Source organism: Spermophilus citellus (assembly GCF_964194105.1).
Source record: "Spermophilus citellus genome assembly, chromosome: 14".
Classification (NCBI taxonomy): Eukaryota; Metazoa; Chordata; class Mammalia; order Rodentia; family Sciuridae; genus Spermophilus; species Spermophilus citellus.
In genome coordinates, this window is record NC_138194.1 from 39,392,923 (window position 1) to 39,416,762 (window position 23,840).

Consider the following 23,840-nt stretch of genomic DNA (forward strand, 5'->3'; position numbering starts at 1 on the left):
AAACAGAATCGGCATCAATATAAACATTATGAAAACATCTTTAAGAAACCAAAAAAAAAAAAAAAGACGTCATAAACTTTGAACAAAAAATTAATGTACTGATAAATTGCCCATCTTTGCCAGAGGATGATGACAGGACACATGGGAATGACAGAAAAGAAAAAAGTGCTTCCTGGATTCCTTCTGCTGAATGAAAGGAAAACAGGCTGTCTAAACCCATTACAAATATTTGAGTCCTTAAATAAGTCAAATATTTTGTAAATAGCTCACAGGATACAAGGCTATAGTTCTTCCTAAGTAAAACACTTTAGCCCAGAAAGCTTTCTCAAAATCTGGGTTGGTTGCACACTGATAAACAACAAGTGTTGATTATAATGATTGGGCTGCAGGAATTTACAAGAAATAATTTCAGAAATTGATTTTGGAAACATTATAAAGCTCAAGAGCAAGAATTCAGTGTATTGTTCATTCTGCCAGAATTCCCTGGCAGAACTGAGAGAATAATGCTCTGCTCTATTAAAATGGAGGCATAAATATTATGTTAAGTTTGATTTTAAAAAAATTAAACAAGTTGTAATGAATAGATTCAATGTCTCCTTCAGATATTATTGACCACATTTAAAGATCAAAGGGTGAGCCAGGCCCCATGGCCCATACCTGCAATCCCAGCAACTCAGGAGGCTGAGGCAGGGGGATCGTGAGTTCAAAGGCAGCCTCAGCAAAAACAAAGAGCTAAGCAACTCAGTGAGACCCTGTCTCTAAATAAAATACAAAAAAAGGCTGGGGATGTGGCTCAGTGGTTAAGTGCCCCTGAGTTCAATCCCTGATAACCCCCCCCCAAAAAAAAGATCAAAGAGTGGGGCAAAAGGAAATGACTTCTCAAAATTAATATTTAAAGTTCTTTGAACAAATATTTAGAATATTTAAGTAACTGAAACAACTTAATATTCTAGACAATGTTGTTTCCTCAAAATATTACGATGAAAAGAGAAACATGCAGTAGATACACCTTGAACATTTCATGACTGGCTGATACAGCAGAGCTTGTAAAAATCTGATGATCCTTCAAAGAATAGTCATTGATCCTAGAGTGCTTTATCTCTGAGCCACATCCCCTGCCCTTTTAGATGTTTTTTTTTTTTTTTTTTTTTTTTTGAGACATGGTCTCACTAAGTTGCTGAGACTTTCCTCAAACTTGTGATTTTCCTGCCTCAGCCTCCTGAGTTGCTGAGATTACAGGCATGCGCCACTGCACCCGGGAGCTATTTTTTTTTCTTTTTTTTTAGATTGTTATCCATTTGCAGCATATAAATATAACTAATCAACCCAATGAAAGGACTGTCAGCAAGTTGCTAGCTCTGTTCCCACACTTCTTGTATCACTTGGCATCACCTCCATTTGGGATTAATTGACACTGTATGAGACCAAGAAAAAAAAACAGTTGTACATCCAGACCCAGAAGAAAAGACCCAAATATTGCATTGCAGGATATTCTAAGTAGCATTTGTTTATTGCAGTAGATAGTCTGATACACAACCTCACCTTCTGGGAGGGCTACCAGGACAAAGCCTCAGGTAACAGCACTCTCTGGGGCTTCAGGCCAAATAAATTGACTTTGCTCAAGTTTGAAACTTCTTCCTGGGGCAGTGAGGACACAATGACTGAACAAAGTATGAATAAAAAGGTTGAGAACCCTGACACCAACTGGGGACGATTCTGAAGAGTCATTCCTTGAACCCTTCATAGGAATGAACCAAATCCCCGCTTAACTTCTCCAACTGCCCAACCTTCTGTAGATTCCCTTCTATACATATTGTCCCTAAGAGCACTGCCAAACAAATCTCCTCCCTGTTAGAGTCGGCTTTCTGGAAAACCCACGACAATTAATCACTAAAGTTCTCCTTGAACAATTGCCTTTATGAAGAACTAAGAACCAAAATAATAGCACTAAAATCCAGGACACTGGAACTAGGTTGTGATGCAGGGTGCAGGACTGACCAAACATTAACCTTAAATTCTCATTGTCTGAACAATGGCCCCGCCCTCTTCTCCCTATGGGAGGTATTGGATCACATCTGCAAGTATGTGTGTGTGTGTGTGTGTGTGTGTGTGTGCGCGCGCGCGCGTGCGTGCACATATGTGCAGGTGTACTTTGTAGTCCAGAGCTCCAAACTCTCCAGGGATTGAGCAGCAGGTAAACCTAGACAAATCCTACAAAGAGGTCAAATTCCAAACCAGATGGCCAAGCACCAATGTGTTCTGATTATCCCCCCTGACAAGGGAGGGTCCTACAAAAGGCAAGATGGTAAAGAGAGCAAGTTCTCGACAGTGAAACATGGGCTCTGCCTCCCCTGTGGGCTGCCACATGTCCAGTAGATACCTTGTCCTCCCCAGATGGTAGGAAAGAGGAGCATGGCTTTTTTTTCTCTCTTTGCTGCTGACTTGGGTAACTCTCCCTTTCTCCTCTAAAATTTCTCTTGAGCCTTTGTTGCTAGCAATTGGAAACCTGTACCAGGCTCTCCTCTGTGCAACATTGGTGAAAAGACAGAAACTCTGCTTAGTACCAGAGATGGATTTTTCAAGGTATCAGAAGGATTTATGCCCACTGGGAGATGGAAACAACCCCTGTGCTGAAGGAAGATCCCCCAGAGAGCCTGCAGAAGGTGGGCCATGGCATCTGAATGTTGCCACAGTCAGACAGAGGGGGAGGTCTGGAGTTAGAAGTTGCTAGCAGCTGGCCAGAGCTGACTATCCACTATGGGACAAGAACAGAATCATCTGCAGTAGCCCTGACGACTTCTCCAGTGTGGCCAAGACAACATGCTAAAGGGGCAGGTTGGAGGCGTTCACGTCCCAGATGAAGAAGCTGCACCTATCTGCCCAGCCTCCCTGGGACCACTGACCTCTCACTGGCATGAAGATCTGTACCCTTCTAAGAAGTCCAGGGTGTGGCCAGGCAGAGCTCCCAGAAAAAACTGCACCCCAATCCAGACTCCAGACTCCAGAATGGTCTGAGGTATAATCAAAGGGGTTTCTCTTGCCTTATAAAAGGAGTGAATAATAAAGAGATCCAACTGCTACTCTGGATGATGATGGGAAAATATGTTTTTCTCCTCTCTGATTCTGGTCTCATTCATTTCCCCTTCACCTTTTAGCATCTATTCCTTAATTGGAAACACAAGGGATTGTGGAATTCATTGTGGACCTTAATATGCAATAAGGGAAGGTCCAAATGGGCCTTACCGTGCCTCACCAAAGGACATCTGCTATTTCTAATAAGAACAGGTTACTTTCCTGTGTAGCTTTACCTTTCAAATCACACTCATGCACATTAATTCAGTAGACCCATATCACCTTAGAGAGGTTGGCAATGAACATATTATGTGATATCACATTTTCAGAAAGAAAAATTGGAACATGGGGTCAGATAAAGACATTTTTTTCTTTCCTGATTTATGAGGGGAAAAAAAGTCTTATAAAGGCAGAGAAGTTGAATCATAGCTACTTATTCATGTATTGGATTATCTTTTAAAAAGTGGGATTACACAAAGCTTGCACAGAAATTCCTAGAAATATGGCCAGCATAATTTTGGGGCAGGAAGTAAGCCTTGAATCCTACTTTAAGACTCCCTTTGATAAAAGCTTAAAGAGAGAGATTAGGTGCTCAAAGTCTGAGATGAGAAGAGGGTTAGAAAAAGGGAGTTGGAGCTGAGAGAAAGTGAATGAGAGTCAAGAACACACAGATCCGTGCTCAGGATTCCCCACGTAATCTGTAGATGCAAACGTGACTATAAAAATTGTACCCACTATGCACTGCCTGATGTGGCCACCTAGGACAATTTGTCATTCCTCAAACGATGTGTCCTTACTTCTCTTCTGAAATGTCAGCAGTGTACATACACTCTCTCTCCTGAGAAATGGGAAACCTTTTCAATAAATAACATCCTTTCAATAAACATGTGTTTTTTTTTCACATACAAACAATTCAAAGGGGAAAGAAAGATCTTTTTTTTTTCCTCATGGATGCTAAAACAACTGACTGTCTACAGATTTTTTTAAAAAAATACTTTTGCCAGGTACTCTGGCACACGCCTGTAATCTTCATACTCTGGAAGCTGAGGCAGGAGTTCAAAGCCAGCCTCAGCAAAAGCAAGGCTCTAAGCAATTCAGTGAGACCCTGCCTCTAAATTAAGTATAAAATAGGGCTGGAGATATGACTCAGTGGTCGAGTGCCTCTGAGTTCAATCCCTGGAAACCCATCCCCACAAAAGTATTGACAGTGACCTGACACACCTTACACAGAAAAAAAAAAAAAGATGAGATGAATCATAATCCAAAGCATAAATGTTAAATCTATAAAGATTCTAGAACAAAATATAGGAGGAGATCTTCATCATTTTGGTGAAAGTTTTCTTACACAGAACACTGAGAACATTCATCAAGAAAAAATAAATAGTTAATTGGACCTTATTGAAATGAAAAACTTTCACTCATTAAAATATTTCATTAAGGTAATGAATATCTAAGCCATTTAAGGACAAAATATTCACATTACATATTCTGACAAAGGACTTGCCTCCATAATATACAAATAAACCTCACCATTCGATAATAATGATGATGATACCAATGGCCTCAATTAAAAATAGACAAAGGACTTTCTCTTTTCTTTTTACACCTGACAGAAGAGTGTATTTTGACATATTATACATACATAGAGCATAACTTATTCAAATTAGGATCTCATTCTTGTGGTCGTACATGATGTGGAGTTACACTGGTAGTATATTCATATATGAATATAAGAAAGTTATGTCTGATTCATTCTACTGTTTTTCCTAATCGCCCTCCCCCCACAGCATTCCATTCATTCCCCTTTGTCTAAACCAATGAACTTCTCAATAGACATATGTTTATCAGAGGTCCAAAGGTGCTAGGTATTTGGCAAAGGCTATCTGTGAATAGGTCATAGTTTAAGAAATAGAACTACCGATTACTTGTGGCACTAGAATTCCAGGGGTGATTGAACTAGTGCACTTTGAAGAGCATGAGGAATATCTGATTTGAGAATTGTCCAATGTCCATATTTTCCTACATACCAGATGCGTATCACTACCATTTATTGGGGATAGGTGCTATTCCATTGTGTCAATTTTCCTGCCTAATTAAGAAGGCACACAAGTTTGATCTATGCTGATTCTGAACATTGCCAAACTATGCCATTAATTTTATACTGTGATAATGTGTCACCAGGAGGCTAAGTAGCTTTGCCTCTCTGGGTTAGTTACTTTTCATAAAAATCACTGAACCTTAAAAAGTAGAAGGGTCTCAAGAGACTAGCCACCCTGCTCTCATAAAGCACAAAAAAAACCACTTTCCCAAAGTCTGAACAACAACTGGTCACACAAACAGGGGGTTAGAGTTTCATCTGCTTCCTTTGATTGCACCGAAGTGATCCACATTAGCACAAATACTGCAGCACGTGACACTCTGGGAAGTGATAATCCACGGGGCGCATTTCTGGGGCACTAAAGTGCTTCTGGAAACCCTGGCAAGCTCCCATGCCACCTCTATGTGGGACATGCTCATAAAGCAGATGTTTCCTAGTTTTAATTTTTGTTAACTCTCTGATGGATTAAGCTAAATATCTCGGAGCTTTATTCATTATTGCTGCAGTAGGTAATTTGTGCCCGTGGTAATAGTAATTTAGAGTTATTAATGAAAATGAAGGCTAATTAAAAAAAAAAAAGCAAACATCTAAACTCAAGCTAAGGTAAAAATACAGAGCACTCCCAGATGAATTTCATCCAAGTTTCCTTTTTCATTCTAAAGGACAAATATTACTTTGGTTGCAAAAGGAAGGAAAAAGGGCATGGTCACACACAGTCTCGCATTGTACATCAGTCGACATACCTGCAGCCCTTCGATGGCCAGTTTGAGGATTGAAGGTGTCAGTTTGGAGGCTTGTTTGAAGGAAAAATTACTCCAGTCTATGATTAAAATGAAACCATTTATCTGGAGCTCCGGATCTTCAATAAGGACTTCCAATGATAGCAGGATGGCACGGAGGATGTCTGTAAACGAGTTCCTGTAACCAGGGCAGAAAGGAGAGCCATGTGTGAGGATAAACAGGCAATGGACAGTACGTCACACCAAACCACATTGGCATCCTCATACCAATGCTGCATGAGCCCAGCCTGCAAGTCACACTGTTTCCTGTCCCAGAACAGCTGAAAATGCCTCTACTGCACTTTCCAGAAGTGATGCTTTGAGGCTCTGGGGAAGGATGTTTACCCTTGATATGACCCCATGAGCACCCCAAACTTAATGAGGTGACACCCTTGTGCATTCCCATGGCTCTCTGTACTGTGCTCCCATTACAGCACTGATTTCACCTTGGTGAAATGCACCCCTTACTTGTTGCTCTCCCTTTCAGAGCCCCTATATTTTTAAGGGCAGGGAAGGGCCCTAATCCAAGCTGTGTCTACAGTACCTAGGCACTCAGTGAATCTTGCTGCACAGATAAGATGAGGCCTCAATCTTATTTTGCTTATTTTGATTAAACATCTTTTATTCCTCTGCTATGTTTAAAATCTTGCTAAAAGTGTAAAAACATCCGTGCAATTGATGCTATTTTTTAGCTTCAATTCATGGAAAGAAAAATAAAATAAAGCAGGAAGAATAGCTGATTTTCATTGAAGGTCTACAGAGTGTGATTTGGGAGGGAAATTGCTTTGAGTGCATCAGTAACTATCACAACAGGCAGACCTGAATACAAACTAGAGTGACAGTTCTCCAGGACCCTGTGTATTTCTGCATCTCACATATCCCCAATCACCAGGTGATTTTTGTTTAAAATAATTTTCAGATGTGAAGAAATGATGGCATATTTACTCTGTTTCATCCTGTGAATTATCTGATCTACGAATCTAAGATCTCAGAAAATCTCTGAATTCAGTCTGTCTTTGATGAGTAGAAAAACATAAGGTTGGATGGTGAGTGATGCCAAAATCTTCAGCTCCCTTCTGGCTTTCACTAAAATCAGAAGCCTATGTTCACGGAATCATCATATTCCCGATAATTCCAATCTGGTTTTGAATTCCAGCTAAGCCTAATGTCTCCCAATTACAAATCAGGAATTCTGTGCTTAGACAATAAGTGGGTAAGAATTTTTCTGAATTGCTGTTATGAATCCAGTGTTGTGTTTCATGCTTGAAGTAATGTGTCCTGTTTATACTTTCAAAGAGCCTTAATTTAGCTGTGGGTGGTGGAGATTAGCAACAGAAATTGAGAGGGATCGAGAACATTGGAATATCTAAGGAAAAGGTTAGAGACAAGTCTTTAAGAGCAGATTTTGATGGATTAGTGGGAGAATGAGGAATAGGACTTTATAGAGAAGAGTGACACAAATAAAAAATAAAGATATACAACCCATTCTCTTCCTGTTCTTCTTACTTAATCCTCCCCTCTTATACTGAGCTGAAATTTTCCTCCCACAAATCCACCACCCCCTGGAGTTAGTTATGCTCTGTGGAATAAACTTCAGATCTTCCCACACCACACACTTGACTGTTCATAGGGAGGTCATGACAACCCATATAAGCTCTGGATTTTTTTAAAAAAATTAACTTTCTCAAATGAAATGGCTCTTAATAGCTCTTCTTATCATTGTTTTCTTTCACATGGGTTCCCTTTTCATTTTTAGAGATGTCCTATTCTTATTAACATAGGGAAAATTTTTACTGGGGCCTTGTTTGCTTTTGCTTTTGCATTTATTTTTACATCATCAACTAATGACCCAATCTTCTTCAGAGGATGCACTTTAAAAAAAATTCTTTTTTTGAGTACTGTGGATTGAACCCAGGGCCACTTAACCACCAGGATTTCCCTAAAATGAATAGCAATAGCTCCACCCCTTTATTGTTGTTGTTATTATTTATTTATTTGTTTGTTTGTTTGTTTGTTTATTTATTCATTTTGAGACAGTCTCACTAAGTTGCTTAGGGCTTTGCTAGATTGGTGACCTTGAACTTGTGATCCTCTTACCTCAGCATCCCTCCTTACTGGGATTACAGGCATTCACCACCATTGCCCCACAGAGATACAATTCTATATTGGAAAGAAACACTGATTTACGTGGCGAATGGAACCAAAGACTATGAGTTTAGGTGAATTTAGAGGGTAATATGGAAATACTCAATTGTAAACTGGAATGACCACTGGGGCATCAAGAAATCTGAGCCTGGATAAGCTTTCTTAGAAAGAACACATACATAAAGGAAGACTGAGCCTTAGGTAAACTTTACATACAGTACTGAGGTTGAAGGAAGAAGAATTAAAGAAATAATAAAATATGAGAGGATCAAAACAGTACTGAATTAAAAAAGAAAGTAAGAAGAGAATGCTTCAAGAAGCAAGAATGTGAAGTCAGATGCAGTGCCATGTTCCTGGAACCCCAGTTACGTGGGAGGCTGAGGAAGGAGGATCATGGATTCAAGATCAAGATCAGTCTGGGCAGCACAGCAAAACCCTGTCTCAAAAAAAAAAAAAAAAAAAAAAAAACAGCAAAAATATGCATCACTGGCCCCAATTCATGACTTACCCTGGATCCATGCATTAGCTATGATCTCACTGAGGACACAGTCCCTTGTCCATGTGACTTGTTTTGGCTACTGACATGTAGACAGACATGACAGTACTGAGCCTCAGTAGACAGACATGACAGTACTGATGCCAGTACTGAGCCTCACTTGTAAGGGACCTCAGACGTCACCTCTTGTTCTCTTGCCTTTTTGCCAACACTCATGGCAAAAGCATGCCACAGCTATCATTCTGGATTTAAGAGAAGGATGCAAGACAGAGTAGTGACCACTAGCCAATTAGTCAATCTTCCTAAAATGCAGAACCATCTGTCTGAACCCAGCCTAGCTAAACTCCAGCTGCCCCCCAGATAACAAAAGCAATAATAAGTGATGGCTTTTTAAACCACTGAATTGTGGGATGGTTTGCTACACAGCAATAACTGTCCAATACTGGAAGGTAGTTAACAAATGCAAATAACACAAAAAAATCAAAGAAAATGAGGAAGAAAAAAAGACTTGTTTGACAACAAGGATATTTTTGAGGAGTTTTAAGAGAATTCTTTCTTGAATGTTGAAGATAGAAATCACTAGTTATGAAGATCTTTAGCAAATCACTCTGTAACTCATTTTATTCCTCTAAATAAGAAGAATTTTTCTTTCCATCGTGTGTCCACTGATATCCATTTCCAAATTTCTACTCCAGAGTTACAAAAGCCCCAACATACTGTTTTTACCAATCCCAAAGAAAAAAACTTGGAGGACTCAACAGAGAGGTTTTACACATTTTATTACTTACTTACTCCTTGATGGTGGTAGTGGGCCAGGATATAATGGAGAGCCACAGTGTGTCTGCAAGGTGGGAGGTGGGGGTTGAATGACAAGCTACACAGGTGGATTTCTTTAGATGTTAATGAATACATTCTTTTACTTTGCAACCAAACTCATCCTGCTTTGATTCTCACCTAAAAATTAGAGATAAGGAAACTGGCAGTTTCCCTATCTCCATTTTCTTCATTATCACATTCCTTAGAGTCTTTATCTTGCTGCAAACTTTCCTAGGCACTGACTAGTGTTTAATCCAACACTAAGAAAAGAAACTGAATTCTGTCTGCAGTCCTGGAAATGATTCTATGCATTTTGGAGACCAAGATACAGAATAGGGATTGGCAGTGAAGGAAGTATTGTATTCATGAGATAAGTACAGAATAAAAGATTGAAGACTCATTATAGTTGCCAAATGTTCAAATAATTCACTTTTGCAGTGAAACTGGATGGCAGGAAAGAGTTGGACTATGTCTCTAGTACGAGACTACCCTGCTGAGGAGTTCGACTTTATGTTTTTCCTCAACTACAATTATTATCTTGGTTTCCTTAGTTCTTGACTTCCACATATAAATTTTCTTTTTTCCTCTTTTCTATTTATAGCATCTTGACTTGTGCAATCCTCTTAGCTTTTTAAAATTTAAAATACCTATTGGTTAAATATTCATGGGGATAAACTACCCTCGAGGACATGGAACATAGCTCCCAGATCCTTAAGAATGAATATAGTGACTTCCTTCCAAAGAGTACAGTAAAAATTGGGGGAGGGTTGGGGGAAAGAGTAACAGTACAGTGGAGAGACCTGATGAACACTACCAGAGCTGGGTGATCAAGGTCATGTCACCAATGACAAATCACATTCGTTATCCTGGCTACAGTGATGAAAATGGCAATTACCTGGGAACTTCCAGCTACCAAACCATAATTCCAGATTAATCACGAGGAAAATATTGGAGGAATTCCAATTGAGAAATGTTCTACAAAGTACCTGACCAACACTCCTCAAAATTGCCAATTTTATAAAAAAAAAAAGGAAATTCTAGAAATTATTATAGCCAAGAGGAATCCAGAGCAACGTGATGAGGAAGGTAATGTGCTCTCTTAGATGGAGTCCTGAGCAGGGAAAGGGCATTAGGTAAAAACTAGAGAAATATTGGAGAATGGACTTCAGAGAACAGCAATGTATGAACATTGATTCATTAATCATAACAAATATTCTATATCAATATAAGATGAATAATAAGAGAAAGTTAGATGCAGACTATAAAGTAACTATGCTATCTTCACAATACCTCTGCAAATCTAAAATTGTGAACAAAAAGTTGATTTTTGAAAATTAAAAAAAAAAAAAAACAGGCCTATTAGAGTTTGTGACCTGCCATCTCCATGTTATAACCAGGTTTCCAGCAAAACCAAAATGGTAATAAGTACTTCAGCCACTTCATGCAAATTGTGGAAATGAGAAAAGAAGCCATTTTCAGAATTTCTTCATTCCATTAATTCATTTAGACTTACATGTTGTTTAACTCTAATAATCCAGAAAAATCTTTTAAATTTTCTTTATTGCCTGCAAACACAATTCTATCAGAGTATTTTAACCTTTACTTTAAAATGAGCTAATAAATGACAAATGGATACTAACATCTATTCCATAATCAGTTATGGGGGATATGAGCTTTATTTTATTTTTATTTGTGTATTTATTTATTTATTGTGCTGGGGATTGAACCCAGAGCCTTGTGCATGTGAGGCAAGCACTCTACCAACTGAGCTATATCCCCAGCCTAGGATATGAGTTTTAAATGAATAATTTTAGACTTAAATATGTTAATCTATGTGTAGGCACTAAAAAAAAAAAAAACAACACATTGCTGATGAAATGTTTAAAAAAAGCTATATTGTTAGAAAGCAAAAAACTTATATTTCCTCATCTCCAAAATGACTTTATATTCATTAGAACTTAGAAATAGCTTATCAACAGGAGTTTCTTCATTAAACTATGAATAATTAGAGATAAGAATAGTGACTCACTATTAGGTTCTATTGTTTCTATGAGTTGAACATCCAACATTATTGCTACCTGAGGTTGTAAAATTCCATACAAATGAGGTACAAAATAGTGGAAAACAATAAGCATTGGTCAATAAGAAGATATTTAAATTTTAAGAAGTGACTCATTTGTGCTTTGAATTTTCAGTGGGGATTCTAGGATCTAGATCCTGAGGCCAGACTCATACTGGAAAAAAAAAGAAAAAAAAAAAGAGCTCATAGGTGATGAGATGTCATGTGCAGGTATGAGGGTCATCAGTAGAACTGATCCTCCAAAGGAGCAGGGGAAGCTTCTTACTCAATTTTGAAATCATAGTGCATATTCCTGTACTAGTTTCTCTGCTGCAGCGAGAAGTCTGTCAACACTAATAGTTAAAAGCCTTTGACCAGTTCTAGTTTGTAACCTCTTAACTAAACACTTAAAAATATGTTTAAGTGTTTAGAACGTCCCCCTCAGTGTTTTTTTTTTAAGTTCTACCGTGAAGCACAAAGTGGTCTTGCACATGGCTTGCCTCCACATATCTGTGTCTTAGTCACAGAAGCAGAAACATTGCATTTGTTTCTTCATCTCATTTGAAACTTCCAGAATTAACCACTAATGTGGTGATGCCATGGTTCTCACAGTCACAGACTGGGCTTGGCCCCTTCACTGATATTGATGCCTTAGCCAATGAAGAGAGGAAGGTGTGCCCTCTGGATCTTCTCTGACGATGCATTTGACCACTGGCTGGGGAAGAATCCCTCTCTGGATATGATGGCAAAAGGACAGTATTCAAAGAAGGTGACTGGGCTTGCATCCTGCCCCTGCTGCTTACCACAAATGCAATTACCTACGGAAGAGTGAAGTTCAGCATAGAGCAACTTCCTGTTCCTCCCTGTGGAGATTGTTCCAAGCATTATGGAAAAAGAAATGTGTTAAGGAGCTTGTGAGTTGGAAAACACATCCAAAAAGGAGATAGAATTTCTACTTGCTTTCATGGTGGTGATGTAGCAGAAGAACAGGAAAGTTCAACGCATTGTTATGTTCAAGCAAATCTACTTTCTCCTCTTCTGTTTGAGGGTCTTTAAAAAATGGTGTGGGACAAGAACTTGGATGATGCATTTTTTTTTAAATTTTAATTTGTTATACATGACAGCAGAATGAATTACAATTGGATGATGCATTTTCTTAAATGGGTTCTAATAATTTCTATGTGATTTGGGTTTTACCTGTACAATGTTACTGTTTTATGTGTCATTGTGCTCTTCAGCAAATTAATATTTATTTCTCTATGGGAAAATGAAAAAAAAGTTTGTTTCTGACAATATTAGATTTAAGAAGGATATTCATGAAAAATGTCTGGCTTTGCTACTAAAGAATCAATGTTAGCAAGAGGTTAACCTTAAATTTACTATGCTGAATTTTAGATAGAAAGTCAAATTAAATAAACTTTTCTCAGCAAAGATGATTATCCAGAGAGCAGAATCCTGGTTATAACTCTGCTTCACATAATTTAATGAGGCTCATATTCTCCAGAGGAGAAAGAAAGGAAGAGAAGAAGAAAGAAGAAAGGACTAAGAGAAAGGAAGAAAGAAGGAAATAAGGCAAAAAATGAAAGAAAGCCTTGCAAGTGAATTTTCTTTTCTTTTAATTCCATTCCATCCTGGTAAGTACAGAAAACTATTCAATTTGCATTAGGATGGGCCATAATTATATTGTATTACCAGAATATTGAATTACCTACTGACTTTAGTAATTGTAATGCAAGAATACCTGACATTCCACAGCTCTGCATCAGATAGGCAGAATATTGGATTGAACACATCACCTGATAGCATACAAGACCCAGTTCCTGTCTGTGAAGCTTTAGATAAGCTGCAGCATCTCATCTGCTTTCTGAACTTTTTATTCAGTTCAGGTCACAGAAGCTTGACTAACATATTGTATACTTAAAAAAAAAAAACATACCTAGAGTCAGTGCAAATGTTTGTCTATCTCTGTCAAGTATGGGGACAACCTTCTGCCACACCTGTACCTTTGCTTACTAAGAACATACTGCAAAGGGTAACATTCTTGTCAAAGAACAAGGCCCTGATTTTGAAAGAGTCTAGAGAAAACAGGATAAGAATGATGAAGACAGTGTTCTCCTACTCAAGCAAAACCTGAAGATAAGAGGCTGCAGGTTTATCCATATCTGGATATGGACACCAGAATGCAGAGTACTCTCATCCACATTCAAAATGACCCTTGAAACCACATATTTCCAATCCCAAACTGCCAGTTTCTTCCTTGTGTTTCTTTAAAAAACAGGTGTATCAATCATCCTGCTTGTGTGTGTATGTGTGTGTGTGCTGTGTATATTTGATGAGGCTTATATTCTCAAAAGAAGAAAAGAAAGAAGAACAAAAAAAGAGGAGGGAGAGAAAGAGAAAGAAAGAGAGAAAAACAGGGAAGGAGGGAGGGAGGGAAGGGGGAAGGGAAAGAGGGGAAACAACTCACCATGTAGAGTTGGTTTTCTAAGTAGTTATTTGGTTTAAATAAAGAAGTTGTTTAAGTAAGTCACAATATTCCCAAGAACTGAAAGGAATGAAATTAACGTTAAATGCATCTACCTGATCATTTTAATAGTTAATTTGATTTCTTACCATTCAATGTCTTTTACAAATTTGGAGGTGTTTAGAACTCAAAAGCAGTCAGAAGACATTCAAATATTTATTGAAAGTTTACTTTGTGTAAGACCCCTAAGACAAAAGGATTTTTTCACTTTTCTGCAGTATATAGAAACCAGTAAGACTGACATATAGGGGGATAGTGGTCTAGGGCTGTAGCTCAGTGGTAGAGCACTTGCCCGGCACGTGGGAGGCACTGGGTTTGGTCCTCAGCACCATATAAAAATAAACAAATTCATAAAAATATTGTGTCCATTTACATCTAAAAATATTTTTAAAATAAAATATAGGGAGATGGAAAGCAATAAAGGATGGTCATTAAGGCATAGGGTTTGGAGTTAGGTGGATTCTAATTCCAACCCTGATGTTGCTCTATGTGTGCTTAGCAAGTTGCTGTATGTCTCTGAGGTTAAGTTTCTGCATCTGCAGGAGGACCATAGCACCACCTCACTGGGAAATGAATGACAAGGTGAGATAGTGCACCTGAAGTCATAGCAGATCAACTGGCTCAGATTGATGCATATAAAGTGCTAATTTCATGGAGTTTTTATTATTACATGAGAAAATATGATATCAGATAGAAAACAGGGCTCATGAAGTGGTTGGGGAATACATGAAGGAGAACTCACTTAACACTGGGGTTTTGAAAAGTCTTCAATTGGTCCATGAGGAAGGGGAAGGTTTAAACACTGGACATCAAAGGAAAAGAGCAGCAGGAGCCACATAAACAATAGTGTGAACCAAGAACATGGATACTACACATTGCAAAAAATAGTAAATCTACCTGTGCAATGGGGAAGGTGAAAGGGAGTATAAAATAAAGTTCAATATTTAATATTTAATTGAGCTATCTTCATTCTGCCTGCTCTGGGAACTACTGACTATTCAGGCAGAGGAGGGAAGTGATGGTAGCAGTGCTTTAGGGGTGGGTCAGACTAGAGACAGGTGGATTGGCAGCAGAGGTCTGGGATCAAGCCCAATTATCAAGAGGTGACTTAAAAAAATGCATGTATGTATCTCACATACTACAATACATGTATGTGAGAACATGGGGCACAGGGGTTTCCAGAATTGAGTTACAGATTAGTTATCAGCATGAAGAGAAAGGACAGTGGTAGTGTGAGGGACCAGAAAAACTCTGTTAGGAAGTGAGTCACAGAGGCTGTAGCTATGTCTAGTTATTCCATGGGAAGGATTGGTCCCCAGAACAGCCACATAGAACATTAATGCCAACACCATTTGACCCTGAGGCTGCCTATCAGACATGGTTTAGTGAGGGTCTACTTTTATACCACTCAAATGTAATGAAATACTACCCTAAGCAGATGCCATGTTTGCAGGAGAGAATATTTCCTGTCTTATCCATATCATAGGAATACTGTCTCTCTAGCCCAGACTATGACCTCTATCAGAACTGGGAGTATGATATATTTACCTTTGAATCCCCCCAAATCACCAGTACCCTCACAGAGTAGATACTCAGCAAATGATTCCTAGTAAAGAAAGCAGGCAGTAACCAACTTACCTGGAAGTTCTAAGATGTGAAAATAGACAAAGCCCACTCTGAGCTCACTGGTGAGTGAGTTTCTCTACTCTTCAATGTCTCCCATGCTCACCACTATGTGTGTCTTATATACTTTTTCCATCACAGGTCAGATTAATATAGAATAATATGCTACTGAGCACCACAGATCCAAGCGGAGGAATGGACAGTGCATTCTCAGTTTGATTTGGGTTTAAGAAAGGGCCATGAATGCATTCACACAAGGTTAGTTTGGGCATGAAGCGAGTAAATGACAATCTATAAGAGTTAATAATAAATGCTAGATGGATGTTTACAGACAGAAGCTGGTATATCAGATTCTTAGCCCACTGGGAAAGAACTAGTCCCCAAACACCACTTTACAACAGCCCCAAAAGCAATCGAGAAAGGGGTTTATTTCATTCAGCAATTTGGATGAGGATTGTGCCAGTGTCTGTAGGGAGCAGTAGAAGAGGAATTTAAAAAAAAAATCCCAATGGAAGTGAGCTATGAGCATTCCATCTATTACTAAACAACTATGAAAAATTAATTTCATGCTTGTCTATTCTGGTAACTCCCTTGGCTGAGGAGCATCTGAAAAGTAAAAACCAGGAAAAGTCTCAAGAATACAAATAAGCACGTCATTCAGCTAAATAAGCATTGAATTTAGAACTTCCATTTTGGCCAGTCTATCTCCAATTAACACTTTTCAAACCAGGACTTTTCTACATCTATTATCCAAAAGCAAGTGGCAGGTTGCCAGATTGCTCAGCCTTCCTGTCCAACAGCTTAGAGTGATTTCACAATTCATGATAGAGAGAACATATACCCCCTAGGAAACTGGCAACTTTGAAAATCACAAAATAACACCTTTAGGTTTATGCATTTATTCATTAATCATTCCACAAAGATTTTTTTAGCACTATGCATAGAACTAGGATCATATCAGCCTAATTGGGGCCTCAGACAGCAGGATCTCCCAGTGATGTGGGTATCAATGAGATTCAATTGACATTTACAGATCTTGCACTGGGTTCATGGTAAGATACTAGTCAGGACATGAAATGAAATATTCTTTCTCTTCAGTCCGACTCTTAGAACCAGAAAATCACTTTCAGGATAAGAACTTGGACAAAATAAGAAAGCATTTTAGAAATGCATCTATTTCGTGGTACCACAGTGCTCTGAATGATTTTACACTCCTGAGCTCCTTCTTTCTTGGTGACATTCTTCAATTACTCTTGCAATCAAAAGGTACCTCTCTCCCAAATCACCAACTCTGAAAACTGTGTTCAAGGAAACTTGAATTAAATAGTGCATTAGCAGAACAACTTGTGTTGTTGAGTGTCATGGAAGACACCTATAATTTGAGTTGAAACTATACAATTTCTCTTAATTTTAATCAATTCAGAAAATTGCCTGTTGCCAATGAAAAATCCAGACCTCCATACTTTAAAAAGCAATCAATATATTTTGGCAGGATAACAAGATCTTAAAATTAAGAGAAGTCCCAAGGTGTTAGGGTTTGCATTTGAAGGTCCTCCAAAAGTTCAAGTGTGAGACAATGCAAGAAGGTTCAGAGGCGAAATGATTGGGTTATGAAAGTCTTAACCCAATTAGTGATTTAATTCCCTGATAGAGATTAACTGAGTGGTAACTGAGTGGTAGGGTGTGGCTGAGAAAATGGGAATTGGGGCATGGCTTTGGGGTATATATTTTTATCTGGCAAATGGACTCCCTGCTCCCTAATCACCATATGAGCTGTTTCCCACGACCACAGTCTTCTTCCATGATGTTTAGCCTCACCTCAAGCCCTGAGGAATGGACCCAAACTTCTAAGGACTAAGACCTCTGAAACCACGAGCTCTCAAATAAATTTTCCTCCCCTAAAATTGTTCTAGTTGGGTCTTCTAGTTGCAGCAGTTAAATAGCTGACTAAAACACAAGGCTCTAAAATTTGTTGCCTACAACTTGAAATCTGAACCCTTGAAAATTTGGGTAACTCACATCAGATGGTTTAATACAGACTGAACTTAGAGGCTGCAATTTGATTGAAATGTTCAAATTTGGTTTATTCTCTCCCCTTTAAAAAAAAATCAAGCCTTCCTAATCATCAGCCACTGAAACAGTAGCAAGCAATCAAATGCATAAAAGATTAAAAGGAGGGAATCACAAGAAATCATTAAGACATTCTCGTGTCATTAAGATAGCTTTATAATCTACTTTGATAGAAATGCACCCTGTTGGCTGGTTTGAAGATTGGCATTCCTCTACCTGGCTATCACCCTTTATTTTATCTTTCTTGAGACACCTCAAGGATATTTGATTCTTGGAGATAAGAAGGACATAAGGCTTCTGTGATTGCGATAGCTCCCAGGCTCAGGATGGCCCTGACCACTGACTACAATGTTTCTGTGTTTGGGTACCAGGAAGGCAAGCCTGGTGGGAAGAATTCTTGATCTTGAAAACTCCTATAAAACTTAGTGATGGTTCAAAACTAGAAATAGCTTTGTCATCCTTCTGAAACTAGAATAAATATACTCCTATGGCCCCTTCTATAAACCACATCTACACTTCTCCCAGAACTGCAGCTCTGTTTATTTCCCCAGAGAAATACCCTTTGGCAGTTTCAGAAGTCAACTGAAACCTGTGGTGCTATGACTATAGTACTAATTGACAAGGAGTGGATATATATGGTTTATGTCCACATCAGAGTAGAGATTCGGACTTTCTAGGTTTCTTCTAGAAGAGGGCCCATAGGCATCTATTCCACTCCAAGTCTAGCCCAAGTCAGGAAGGTCATAGAGAACCAAGAGTGGCAACATCTTCTCCCTATACCCTCTTCATTAACCAGTGGGCTGAATGCTCCCATGGACCTACTTTGCTGCCTCCAATTAGAATATGGGTTCCTTATTTTCACCCCTCCTAAAAGCAGGACTCAAAAGCAAACAAAAGATAAAATTTAATACCATAAAATAAAGGACATGGGCTCAACATAACTTTAGCAACAAGAACAAAACAACAACAAAAACTTCAAAGAACTGGTAGACTTTTCCTACTCCAGGTGCAGTAGAGTGGAAGGATTAGTTAATTTTGCCTCACCTGGAAACTTCACCCATGGAAGCTCTGATGCCTCTCTGGGGAATTATTTTACGGAAGTGGTTAAAGACAACATGGGTTTCTTTCTGTTAATTACATCACAGATTATCTCTTGGCAATTCTCTAAGCAATTAGAGCCAGTGGTTATTATTTATTGCTGCCACTTCATAATAACTACACTGCAGGAGATACTGTAAAACATCAGCATACATTTATCTTCAAAGTAGGTACAAAATATTCTATACTCTGAACAGCAAAGAAGAATTTGGGAAATGCATTGCATATATAAATAAATGCATATATATTTTAAATACTTGCACAGAGAGAAATTACAACATTTTAGGACTTGGGATGTTGCCGTAGGAGGATTTTAGTGCCTATATTTATCCTAACAAAATCACAGAGATTTTTGTCAATTGGAAAACACTCAAAAAAAAAATTAAAAAGGACTACTTAGCAAGATCAGCAATTTAATTTCCTAAGGAGAAAATTTAAATGTTCAGCCTCTGGAAAATTCTGTTTCAAATTTTTCCTCCTGCTTTAATCCTCCTGCTACAATTGATGGGCTATTGCTCATCCCTTTTGTGTTAACCAAGGTACCAGGCTGATTTTCTTAACTCTGCTTCACAGAGAACATTCTCAAATGAAAGAATTGGACCTTTCTGTCCCCTCACCCATATTCAGGAAACACAGAGTGCAATTACCCTCCTACATAATTCTCTGGAGCCTGAGGCAACACATTAATACTGTAAGTAATCACGGACTATAGAAAGCAGTAGTGGGGAAGGTTGGAGCGATTGTAGATTTGAACTGAGGCTAGTTCTTCCAGAATAGATTTTTATTCAAATGGAATGAGGCAATTGAAAGTCCACAGAAGTTACAATGATTCTCGACTAAAGATAGGGTACATCTATCATATAATGTGTGAATGGTGGGAGGGGTCATTACTGATTTTCACAATATTTGGAGAATACTACCAGCATTTATTGGACTGAGGCAAGTAATTAATAATACCCTGAAAGTAGTACATAGCCCCCAGAATAGAATTCCATCCCAAATGCTAGCAACCTCTTTATCTTATGTGGTGAAATTCATTTTAAGAGAAGCTTAATGAAACCACATGAGCTGCTCATTGTACTGTAGGAACAAAGTCTTAATTCCTAGATTTAGTTTGTGTCCTGGCCCGGAGACTCCCAGAACAATCCAAGGAAGAAATACTGACTCAAGGGGGAGGCTGAACAATGCATGGAATTAAGACTATTTCTTCTCTCTTTCTGCCAACTTTGAACATTCTTCCCATTCTATTCAGTGGGCTGACTCTCACCTTTTCAGTCTTGAGCAATTGTTACTTTCCTAGGCCAGTTGGAAGCCACACAATATTGACTGGAACACCCACTTTGAGCAAACTCTGAGCCTCTTCCTTGGCCATATCTTCAGACTGTAAAGTTCACAATCTTGCTAAGTCAGTTTAGTAAGACTCCTCCACCCTTGATATCTAATCAAATCCCTCTTCTCCTCTACTCCACCCTTGACACCTAACCAAGTTCCTCTTAATAATTTTCCATCCAGTCCCTCACCTGGCTACTGGCTGTAAATGCCTACTATAAATACAAATTACATGTGATGATCACATCACTTATATGGATAAAATTAAGGATCAGAATGCTGTCAAATAGGGCAGACCCTTTAATTATTACCCCTGTTGTAGTCAGAGTAGGGTTCAACCCCTCCCCTGAACCCTGCTCTTCTACCCATTACAATAGCCTTGACCTTACTGCAATAGCTGTGAATAAAGCTTGCCTTAATTCTTTTGTAGTATAATAAATAAAATGTGCTATATTCATGTCCAGTGTATCCCTGACATAAGCTGTCCAGACAAATGTACCTACATGAGAAAGTTGGTCTGAAAGCAAAGAGAGAAGCCTGATGGATGAGAAGAAGGGACCCCTAACAGGTGACTGCAAAGGAGACTGGATTGTTCCTTTTGTAATCTACCTCTGAGTATATTAGAGACAGCTTTGGGGAGACTTACTGACCTTTTCACTAATAATATTTTTCTGTAGCCATGACAGCCTGATATGTTAAACTATGGGGCAAAGAAGGGAAAGTCTCTGAGGCTTGGAGAACAGAGTTCTTGTTCTCCAATTGTGTTTAATTTACAAGAAACAATCTGGCATGGGTAAAGTTAAGGACCAGAATGCTGTCAAATAGGGGAGACCCTTTAATTATTATTCCATGCTCAGTGGACATATTAATTTTTAATAATCTATGCATTATTTGTTGATACATTTCCTATCATTGAATGTCTGAAGATATCCCTCAGAGATAACAAGTAGGTATTTAGTGCTTGTTATTTAAGTAAGAAGTCACAGATTCTTCAAGAATCAATGGAGGAGCTTTGGTTTGTTATTCCATAACAGATACCATAAAATATATGCATATATTCTTTAGTTTTGTCTAATGCCAAAGTTGTTTAGATGAGAATGATATACCTTTGTTTTTCCACAGGTTAATTTTGAATCTTAATAATTGGGGCATTTATTATTGATTTATAAGACACCAGTAACTTGGACAGAATTATCTCAGAAGGACACAGAGTTGAGACTGAACTCCACTCTGAATGCAACAAGGACAAGTGGGGATGGTAGCCAACAGCACGAAGGGGGAAAGTTACTCAGAGGAACTTGGTTAGGTGCCAAAAAAAAACATAGTTTTTGGTCCAGATGAATTTCATCCAGGTTGGCCTTAGAATAAAGAAATGGATATTACATGTGTTGATCACTGTTATGGTTTGATATGAGGTATCTCCCAAAAGCCCTGTGTCAATGAAGGAATGTTCACAGGTGAAATGATTGGACTGTGAGAGCTGTAATCTAATCAGTCCATACTAGTTTGATTGGAATAACTGGGCGGAAACTGTAGGTAGGTGGAGCAAGGCTGGAGGAGGTGGGTCATTAGGGAGTGTACCCTGGAAGAGTTCATTCTCTCTCTCTCTCTCTCTCTCTCTCTCTCTCTCTCTGGGGGGGGGCGTACCCTGGAAGAGTTCCATTTTCTCTCTCTCTCTCTCTCCCCCCCTCTCTCTCCTTCCTAGCTACCATGAGTGTAGCAGATTTCCTCTGCTATGTCCTTCCTCCATAATGTTCTGCATCACCTTGGCCCCAGAGCAAGACTGTTGGCTGTTTGGACTGAGACTTTGGATACCATGAGCCAAAATAAAATTTTCCTCCTCTATGTTATTCTTTTTTTTCCATTGAAGAATGCACTCTTTTTTAATATATATATTTTTTTAGTTTTAGGTGGACAGAATATCTTTAATTTACTTTTATGTGGTGCTGAGGTTCGAACCCAGTGCCTCACGCATGCCAGGCGAGTACTCTACCACTTGAGTCATATCCCCAGCCCCCTCAATGTTATTCTTGCAGGGTATTTTGGTCACTGCTACAAAACCAGACTAAAACAATTATATAATATATGCCAGGTACCACATACTATGTATTCTGTATGCACTATTCATTTACCTTCACAACCACCCTCTAGAGTAGGCCACAGCTTGCATAAGTGCAGAGATTATGACTCAGTGAGGTCACTGGAGGACCCAGCAACATGATGAGTGGAGATCATAACACAGCAAAGTGATGGCAGAGATTAGAACTATGGAGAATTCAGCCCTCTCTTACAGAATTACAAGCAGGTTATAAGGACTCCCTACTCCCTATAAAAATATGTCTTAAAACACCCAGTTAGTTTGTAGCTGAGTGGAGAATACTGCTCTGGGAACTCTCTTTGCCTCAGGAGTCCTGGAATAATTATAGCCCTGCAAGGTAAGACTTAGCATCACCTAACTGTCTCCCAACCCAGGTTTCTTCATTTGACTTCTCCCAACCTCCAGAGGCCCTGTTCTTCCTTCTCCCTGCAATGGAAACTGCACAGGACTTCGAATATTTTACATTTTATGATAGATCAGTGTTTCTGCCTTAAGTGAATGCACACAAACTATTTGTTCAACCAAGTCCTTCAAGATTTTTATTTCTATTTGTGGGATGCTTTCCAAAATCAGAAAATTTTCAGGGCAAGAATGTAGAAAGGTGACTTCCAAGATCATCTAAATGCCAAATAAAACTCAGATCTACCTTTTCAAGGTGATTAAAAAGCATCTTCTCCCCATTATCCCACAGCAAAACCTGCTCCCTGAGAAGACTTGCAGGGACTATTGAGGCAGGTGGAAACCTACTGGTTCTAGCTCAGGACATTGTTTGAATGGTCTCTTTCTGGTCTTTTCTGAAGATCTCAATACATAATATCCTGCTCCCCTCTACATAAGTCCAACGCTTCTGCACTCCCTCCAGGCCCACCCACAGTGACCAGTGGATCCTGCAGAGTAGCAAGCTACCTTGAGGGATTGGATGTGTCCTCCCAGGGTTCAGTGCAGGACCACATTCACGGTTTTGCTCAGCAATGTGGAACAGTAAAGGAGAATCAACAGACAGAAAGGGCACTATGACTGACAACTCAAATGCCTTTGGGGGCCAGGAAAAACATGTGAGTAAACAAAGCAGCTGAGGATACAGGCCACCAGCTTGCTACCACTATTCAAGACAGAACACTGAGCCGTGAATAAGGAAACCAGGCTTTGTCATCAACTAATTGTACATACTTGAATAAATTAGGGAATTTCTTCATGACTTGGGTGGACTTTAGTAAAATGAAGCAAAATTTATACTGATTACAGAGTTCTTAAATCTAAATGGATTTTAACAATCTCTTGGTATCATTAAACGCAGATTATGCCTTTATATTTACATTATAGAAATGAACAATTTTTTTCTCCCAATTCTTTAGCAGATGCCAACTTTACAGGCTCTATAAACTTGTTCATATGTGTTAGACACAATCAAGTTATAAGAACCTAGCATCAGGAAACAAAATCTACAAATTATGCTGTGTTCATGTATGAATATACCACAATGAATCCTGCTTATATATAATTATAATGCACTAACTAAAATAATAGTAATAGAGGGAGATCAGTGCATTAGACAAGCAGATCGGGGGAGGGGAAAGAGAGAAAAGGAAGAGGACTGAGATTGATCAAATTATGTTATGTGCATTATGAATAT

The 23,840-nt window shown here is 38.8% G+C and overlaps 1 protein-coding gene across 1 annotated transcript in view; it reads right to left on the minus strand.

Moving 5' to 3' along the window:
- The window catches only part of CLVS1 (clavesin 1), a gene marked incomplete at both ends in the record, with an annotated part of 202,371 nt that overhangs the window by 120,851 nt on the left and 57,680 nt on the right, over positions 1 to 23,840 (minus strand). Inside the window, one exon of the mRNA XM_081265768.1 lies at positions 5,914 to 6,088. Coding sequence (XP_081121894.1) covers positions 5,914 to 6,088 — 175 coding nt within the window. The remainder of the gene's footprint in view (positions 1 to 5,913; positions 6,089 to 23,840) is intronic.